The sequence below is a fragment of the Mastomys coucha genome, unplaced genomic scaffold, assembly GCF_008632895.1.
Source record: "Mastomys coucha isolate ucsf_1 unplaced genomic scaffold, UCSF_Mcou_1 pScaffold21, whole genome shotgun sequence".
NCBI classification, from domain to species: domain Eukaryota; kingdom Metazoa; phylum Chordata; class Mammalia; order Rodentia; family Muridae; genus Mastomys; species Mastomys coucha.
This window is the reverse complement of record NW_022196904.1, coordinates 40,749,489-40,757,686: the sequence shown is the minus strand read 5'-3', so window position 1 is coordinate 40,757,686 and position 8,198 is coordinate 40,749,489. Positions and strand designations below refer to the sequence as shown.

Below are 8,198 nucleotides of genomic sequence, written 5' to 3'. Positions count from 1 at the left end.
TCAGAAATCCGCCTGCCTCTGCCTCCCAAGTGCTGGGACTAAAGGCGTGCGCCACCACCGCCCAGCCCATTTCTGAGATTATTCTACTGTCTGTTCTTTGCCCTTTTGTATTCATTAATCACCTTTATCTTTTCTAGCTGATTTAAAGACAAACAAAATGCACTGAGTGACCTAAGAGGTAGGTGGGAGCCACCTTGATTAAAAAACTATTTTCCCCTGGTTAGAACTACAGTTTCAGTGTGCCATATAACATTTTCTCCCAATACCATATCATATTTGCCTTACCCTATGCTTAATGCAGCAGTTCCCTTTGCTGAGTCATGGCCAAACCCAGGCTTGAGCTGCAGCTAAAAGCTGCAGTGTGCTTTTAGAGGACACACTTATTATGACCGACCCAGGATAGAGCAGGAACTATCTGAGCAGGAACACGACCCCTTCTAGAGGAAGAAATGCAATTCTTCGGAAAGCAACCTTCTCTGTAACCTACCCCTGAGCTTCCAGGTTGAAAGTGTAAAACTGCACAGAACACAAATGTGCACCTCTACTGAAAACATTTGTAGAACTGCTTTCTGTTCATAAAGAAGCCTAGAGAGACACAACCCAGCTGCTGGTAGACACCCACAGTTCACAACCATAGCAATCTACTGGTTTATAACAACTACTGTCAGTGGGAGATGGTTCAGAGATTCAGAGCAGGTTCTTAATCTGTGTTTTCAGAAGGCCTGAGTTCAATTCCCAACACCCACACCAGAAGGCTCACAACTGCCTCTAAGTCCAGTTTCAGACAGCTCCATACCTCTGGCCTCCATGAGCACCTGTAAAACACACACACACACACACACACACACACACACACACACACACACACACACACACACACACACACACACACACACACACACACTTTGAAAAATAAAAATAAAATCTTAAAAACAACAAGAACAACAAAACTAGTGGAAGTCACTGGAGAGGTTAATGCTGTCAACTTGACCTGACCTGGAAGCAAACCTCTGGGCATGTCTGTAGAGCGTTTCTAGATTGGGTTAGTTTGAGGTGGGAATCTCATCCTAAACATGGGTGGCACTATTCCAGGAGCTAGGGTCCTACACTGAACAGAAAGAAGAAAGTGAACTGGGCCCTGGCATCATCTTTCTGTTTCCAGACTAAAGCTATGATGGGCAGTTGCCTCACGTTCCCGAGAGCCACCAGGTCATCCTGGACTGGGCCCTCAGACTGCAAGCTGCAATAAACCTCACCTTTCTTAAGTTGCTTTGCCAAGTACTTTGTCATGGTGATGGGAAAAGAACAAATGAACAAACAAACAAACAAACCAACAACAACAAAAAAAAACCCGAGCTAATACAATCATTATAGCAGAATCAATGTCCTACATATTTAATAGATATATGGACTCGAGCAAGCAAATCCTGCCAGAGGAAGAACCATATTTAAGATCTAAACTGAAAAAGATGTGTAAACGTTTGCCCAGGATCCATGACTTTTAACTATGATGTAAACTCTAGCTTCTGGATAGGGGCTGACTCAATTTAGTACCATTAAAGAGAAAATAAAATGGGTATTAAAGCAGTCTTGCGTCAGTGAGGGCTGAGTCATGCCTGGGCTGAGTCACTGCTGGTGGCTAAGTCATCACGGGGGCTGGGGCTGACTGAATCGTGCCTCTGGGTTCTGATGAGCTAGCTCCCAAGTCTAAAGGACGGCTTGAAAGCAGGTTGGAGCAAATAAGAGGGAGAAAATGCTTCAAGCCTAAAACATTTATTATGGAAAGACATATAAAGCTTGCCACCCACAGCATGAGCCAACTGCTTTTGCCCAGAGACTGTTGGCTGCTTCCCTTAGTCAGGGGATGTTGTGATGAGTCTAATGTCTGCCGTAGGCTCGATCACGTAAATACTTGTGATGTATCTGGCATTCAGCCTTAACTCAGAGGCTATTACATAGAGATGATGACCCTATCTGAAACATCCCGTGTATAGTCCAGATGGGACAGCAGATGGACTCGTAAGTACATTTTTACATTTAAGCACTGCAGTACGCCCCAGGAAAAAGGTATCCTTGAGGCTGTAGAGATGGCGCAGCCGTTGGGATCTCAAAGTGCTTCTGCGGAGGACCCAGTTGGCTCCCAGTGCTAGCCCACCAATGCCTGTAACTCTTCTGAACCCTATGGGCACCTGCATTCTCATGTGGACATAACCCCACTCCCCTACACACATTCACATACAAGAAAGAAAGTGAATCTTTGAAAGAAAGGAAGGGAGAGATCCTTGAGTCCTGGCCAGTAAGAGAAAAGAATTTATTTCTTGCTCACCGCTCCAGCTTTTCTTCTGGTGGTACCCAGGCAACAGAATCCAACATCATGACCTTGAAAGGCAGAAGCGTACTCATCCAGCTTTTCAAAATCCACCACTTCTTGATTCTAGACAAGGAAGAGCACAATGGCGTATAACTTCATACACTTAAAAAAGAGACAAGCCGGGTGGTAGTGGCGCACGCCTTTAATCCCAGCACTTGGGAGGCAGAGGCAAGCTGATTTCTGAGTTCGAGGCCAGCCTAGTCTACAGAGTGAGTGCCAGGACAGCCTACACAGAGAAACCCTGTCTCGAAAATACCTAAAAAAAAAAAAAAAAAAAAAACTAAAAAAGAGACAAAACCACATTGAGATGTAAAGAACAAATGACAAATGATTATCGGAACCTCTAAGCTCATTAACATCAAATTTGCTAAATTCCCCTTCTCCTACCAAAAAAAATATTAATTTGGAGTTGAGTGTAGATGGCCATTCAGTGGCCAAGTGCTTCCAAGATACATGTGAGGTACATGTGGTTGTGTACCAAGCAATGAAAAAAATATCATCAGAACTGATAATCAATGACTCACAAATATGTCCACAGAACATGTAACTGCAGTAGAGTGAGTCAAATTTCAACTATCAAGGTCATGTGTACCTTGCCTTTGGGAAACAAAAATACCATTTTATACTTTACCAGGAAGAAAACCATTTGGGTAGGATGTGAAGACAAAATGGTATTTAGAATCTCAAAGAAGAACCAGCTTCGAATCCTAGGCCTGGTACATATAGGTAGACAATTGTGGCAAAGTTTTTATTGTTCTCATTTTTTTTTTTAAGTTTATTTTATGTGTATGGGCATTTTGGCTGCATCCATGTCTGTGCACCACATGTATGTACTGTCAGAGGGGCCCAGAGGGGGCATTAGAGTCCCTGGAACTGGAACTAACAGATGGTTGTAAGCCACTACGCAGGTGGTGGAAATCTAAACCAACCTGTGGTAATTGCTGATCATACGTATGTCTGAGTTTTGTTCGGCTGTAATGTTTAGGTGCTAATCTTCAATTCAATTCAAGAACTACCTTCATTAGAATGAGCCAGAGGGAACCTGAGACAAAGGCATTTTCTTAGGACTCTTGCCAATAGCTGTGAGTCAGCTTCTGCAGCTGTACAGCTCCCTCCTCACTATTTCTCTATCTCCCTAACCCTTCCCCTTCCTCCTTCCTGCTCTTCCTCTCTCTCAAGGCCAGACTGGCCTCCAACTTCCACATAACTGAGGCTGACCTTGAGCTCATCCTCCTTCCTCTACCCCTCCAAGTGCTAAAATTACAGGTGTACTCCACCGTATCCAATCATAGAGTTCGAGAGACTGAACCAGGGGCCTTACCTGTGCTAAGCGAGCACTCTATCAACGGAGCTGCAGCCCTAGCCCCATGTATTCTCCTCTATGGTATTTCTAAACTCCGCTGAAATTGGCAAGCTAAGAGAGGTGCCAAGAGAGGTGCCACTGGCAGAAACAGAAGCAGGGGACCTGAGTTCGAGGCTAGCCTATCTTAGTTAGTGAAACACTGTCTCAAACCTAAGCCACTCTAAGAGTTGATTGCCATCATATGTGCAGTGTTCCATCACACAGGAGTTCAGATGAAATCTTGGGCTATCACTAACTTTAGTTTCTTCTGAAGGATTTTCCTGGCATGGTATATACTATACTAAAGAAAAATTAAATTAAATATGATCTGCTTAAGAGGAGTGCCACCAAGACTCTGCTCTCAAAGAAAATTGCAAAAGGCTCCATTTGCCAGGAGTCTCCACAGGGTTCAGGAAACCAGACAAGAGAGTTCACACAGCACCCACCAGAGACCAAGCAGAGATGTCTATTTTAATCAGCCAGTTCTGATGTACCAGGCATTTGTAAAACAAAACCAGGAAATCATGGAAATCAAAGACCTGCATTTGCAAGTGTGCACAGCAGGCAAAATGTGGGGCCCATGGGAGACTGCCTTGAGGTCCCAGCAGCACACTATGTTGTTTAATTTGCTGCAGTTGATAGGTAACTCTTGTGTACTGGAGAACAGAATTGTCCACGACTCTCCAATTTAAGATACTTGGGCATTATTGCCAGATGGAAGTCTGGCATTACCATTTGTTGTAACTTACAAGGAAGGAAGTATGTGTTTACAAACACACAAGTCTGGGGGAGTCAATCCGGGTGGATTCCTGCTTGGGAGAAAAGTCCTTGTCACACTTTTCCATTCTGACATTTAAAACACACGGGTAGGCAAAATGTGCAAGCAGTGCACTCTAGGAACTACAAACAGTACCTTTCTCTGACTACAATTCCAAACACAGGACAGCATTGCAGGATGCTATAGTATAAAGGGAAGGCCTACAAGCCAGGCACAACCCAGGGCTTTATGGAAGGGCTCTTCTTGGTCAATCGTTCCCAATTTTGATCATCTCTCCGTCTCCACCACTACCTGGCAACGGTCAGCCTTTGGATAATGGACACCTTCCCCTCAGAAAACTGATTGAGGCTACATTCCCTTTTAGCCCCAGCTCAAATACCCACCACATTCTTATATGCTTCCTCCTCGAATGTGAGCTTCCTCCGACCAATGAGCGTTACTTTGGAAAACAGGTTCTGTCCCAGGATTTCTTTTAAAAGTACTTTGCCGGTTTCCCCGCTGGCGCCCAAAATAAAGACGGATTTATTCTGCATCTTGAAGTCTTCCCGAAGCTTCGGCAGTGTTTCCTTGTCCGCCATGCTGGGGAAACAACACCCACGAGTACTGTCTCAGAGTGCTAGGGGACTCTCTTTACCCTAGGGGACAAGGGTTGTTAACTGTTGGGCAGAAGAGACTCACTCTACACAGTCCCAACCCTGGGGAAGTGCTGAGTCACAGCTCAGACAGTGGCCAATCCCGGCACATCACAGGTACCCGGCTGGATGCGCCCAGGTGTCTCAATGCCACCAAGCCTCGCCGCCCACGGCAACCCGGCCTGCCCGGGCAGGGCTGCAGGGCCCGGCTCCATTCCCTACCCAGGGTTACCTAGGGGCAGCCCCAGACCCCTCGTCCCCACGCTGCAACAATAGCATTGAAGCCACTAGCGCGGCTACCACTGCGCCCAGCACCGTGGGACCGAGCATCGCGCCGCCTGCAGCCCAGCTGTCTACCCCCTCCCGGCAAGGATCCCCAATCCAGCCGGAGCCTACCCGCCGCGGCGTCTTCCGGGTGACAACGTGCTCGAGGCCCCGCCCCACCGAGGGCTGGAGCTGAGCGCGGGACCCGCCCCTGCGCGGGAGCTGCACCCAGGGCTCGAACTACTCCCCGGAGCAGAGCTGCAGAGGGGCAGGGGGCATAGGGCTGTGCTTTACCCCAGCATAGATCTTCCCCAGCCCCCCATAACCTTCCTTGCAACCGCATTTTTCCTAGCCATCTGGGGCCAGTCTTCAGGTTTTAGCTAAAAGGCATCCCAGATTTGACCCTTGTTCCCCGAAGTGTAATTTCCATCACATATTGGAAAGTATCATCTCACCCCCACGTTGAAAATGAGCCCCTTCTCAGGCTGGGGACGTAGCATGTAGCTCAGTTAATCAAGAGCTTGCTTGGCATACACGGAACCCTGGATGAAGTTGGATGTGGTGGCACAAGCATGCAATACCAGCAGGTATGATCCTTCTTGGAAACATAGTTGTATTCTCAGTTCTAGGAGACCCTGAAATATATATGCTTCTGTCTCAAGAGCTGAGGAGGACTTGTTGAGCAGAAGCTCTCAAAACAGACATGGGAGAGGGTAGTGGCTGGTGAGTAAGATCAAAATATGTAAACATATGAAATTATCAGTAAAGTAAAACATTTTAATAAAAAAGCGTAGCTCCTCCACTTAAACACTATGAGAAACAAAATTATTCCTTGCCTCTTTAAGGACAAACATCCTATTCCCTCAAGCCAGAAGTCAGGTGGGCTCCTTTGACTAGTTTTTAGGTTGATCTCCCTGCCCAGATGCTGGCCTCTTTCTGGATGGTTGGGACAGGAAGAGTTTCCAAACCTGATCCTGAGGTTTGATCTTCAATTCACAACAGGACTGATGGTTAGAACACAGCTATCCACACTGGGCCTGCCCTGGATTTTGGATGCATAGAGATGATATGATATTTAAAAAATATCAAGATATTTTTTAAATTGCATTAATTTATTTATTTATGTGCGTGTGTGTGTGTGTGTGTGTGTGTGTGTGTGTGTGTGTGTGTGTGTCTACAGGTGACATGATGGGTGTATGAAGGTCAGAGGGCCCCTGGCAGGATTCAGTTATCTCCTTCCATGATGTAGGTTTGCCTGATCTAACTCAGTCTCTCCCAGACCCAAGAACCTGGTGATCCTGGGCAAAGAAGGATGGGCTGTGAGTGTGATGCTCCATTACTCAATCTAGAAGTCAAATGAAATGGACTCCCCCCACCACCCCGACTTGCTGGTTGGGTGTTATTATATGAAAATCTGGCCTAGGCGTGGCATTCAAATACTTTCTTACAGGTTTTTCCACTCTGGGGAGCAATACAAAGATGCAGTGAAGCCTCGGAGTGGAGCCCAGCTGGGCAAGAGCAGGGCGATTAGGATGATGGATGGCATCCTGTGAGCCCCTGCCCTGGTTTGCCTGCCTTAACTGCTGCTTGTTTGCAGAGGCTGTTGCAGGGTTTCTGTTTATTCTGCCTATAAAGTCCTTTTCAGACTCACTCCAGTCAGATGGACTCTGCTACTGGCAGTTTAAACCAGAGGCAACCGAGAACGCTGTTTGTTGTCCTTCCCCACTGGGCTGCCGCAGTGCCAGGCTGTCAGCATGTATAGGCTCTGCCATGCACCTTCGCAGAGACTGTCATATATGAAAAGACACCCTCAGATCTTAGTAGCTCACATGAGGGGCCCATGTATTAAATCACTTATAGAGATTACTGGCTGTAGCAAGCTTATTCTTTCTTTTTCAAAATTGTGATGTAGTATACTTAAAATAAAATGCTCTGGTCCTACAGGGTCAGGTCATGATTCTAGGAACATTGTATACCATGACTAGGTACACAGCCCGGTACATGTTACACCAGAACATGCCTTTGTTCTTCTACTTTGGAGACCCCTCTCCACTGAGAGGCCAGAACTTTCCATTCTGGTTAGTTTTGATTGCTCAAGAATCACAGGGCACCTACTTTTGTGTCTTAGGCTTTGGGGTTTTTGTTTTGTTTGCTTTACCTAGTTTATGTGTTTAATAACCGTCACTGTTTATAGGGCTGTATAAAAGATTCCATGAGCCTTATTCACTTCATGGACCACTACCTTCATTTAAAAAAAAATAATGCATGTCTGGAGAGACGGCCCAGTGTTACAGAGCACTGACTGTTCTTCCAAAGGTCCTAAGTTCAACTCCCAGCAACCACATGGTGGCTCACAACCATTTGTAATGGGATCTGATGACCTCTTCTGGTATGCATGAAGACAGTAATACATAAAATAAATAAATACACACATCTTTAAAAATCACATATATCCCCAGCATGATAGTACAGGCTTTTAGTCCCAGCACACAGAAGACAGAGGCAGGAGATCTCTGTGAGTCTCAGGCCAGCCTAGTCTTTAGAACAAACTCCAGGACAGCCAGTCTTTCACAGAGAAACCTGATCTCAAAAAACAACAGCAACAAAAACCATGTAGGGCTGTTGAGAGGGTTCCACATGGAAAAGCACAAGCCCCTGGCTGAGGGGGAGAACTGGCAAGTTGTCCTCTGACCTTCATATCTTGTCACTACATGCCCACCCCTTCTAATAAATAAATAACTGTAATAAAAAAATATTTTAAAACACATATATTTAAAAGTGTGCCTTAGACCCGTGTCTGTCCAACTTGAG

The 8,198-nt window shown here is 45.9% G+C and overlaps 1 protein-coding gene across 5 annotated transcripts in view; it reads right to left on the bottom strand.

The window, feature by feature from the left end:
* The window catches only part of Htatip2 (HIV-1 Tat interactive protein 2), a 15,606-nt gene extending 8,432 nt beyond the window's left edge, over nt 1-7,174 (bottom strand). The window contains exons 1-5 of one of the 5 annotated variants that reach the window (XM_031386778.1): nt 7,039-7,174; nt 6,356-6,429; nt 5,843-6,022; nt 4,875-5,070; nt 2,327-2,434 (exon numbers count right to left, since the gene is read on the bottom strand). In XM_031386778.1, coding sequence (XP_031242638.1) covers nt 2,327-2,434; nt 4,875-5,069 — 303 coding nt within the window. In that variant the 5' untranslated portion in view covers nt 5,070; nt 5,843-6,022; nt 6,356-6,429; nt 7,039-7,174. The other 4 variants (XM_031386776.1, XM_031386774.1, XM_031386773.1 and 1 more) reach the window with 4 other exon arrangements.
* Between the last annotated feature and the right edge of the window lie 1,024 nt (nt 7,175-8,198).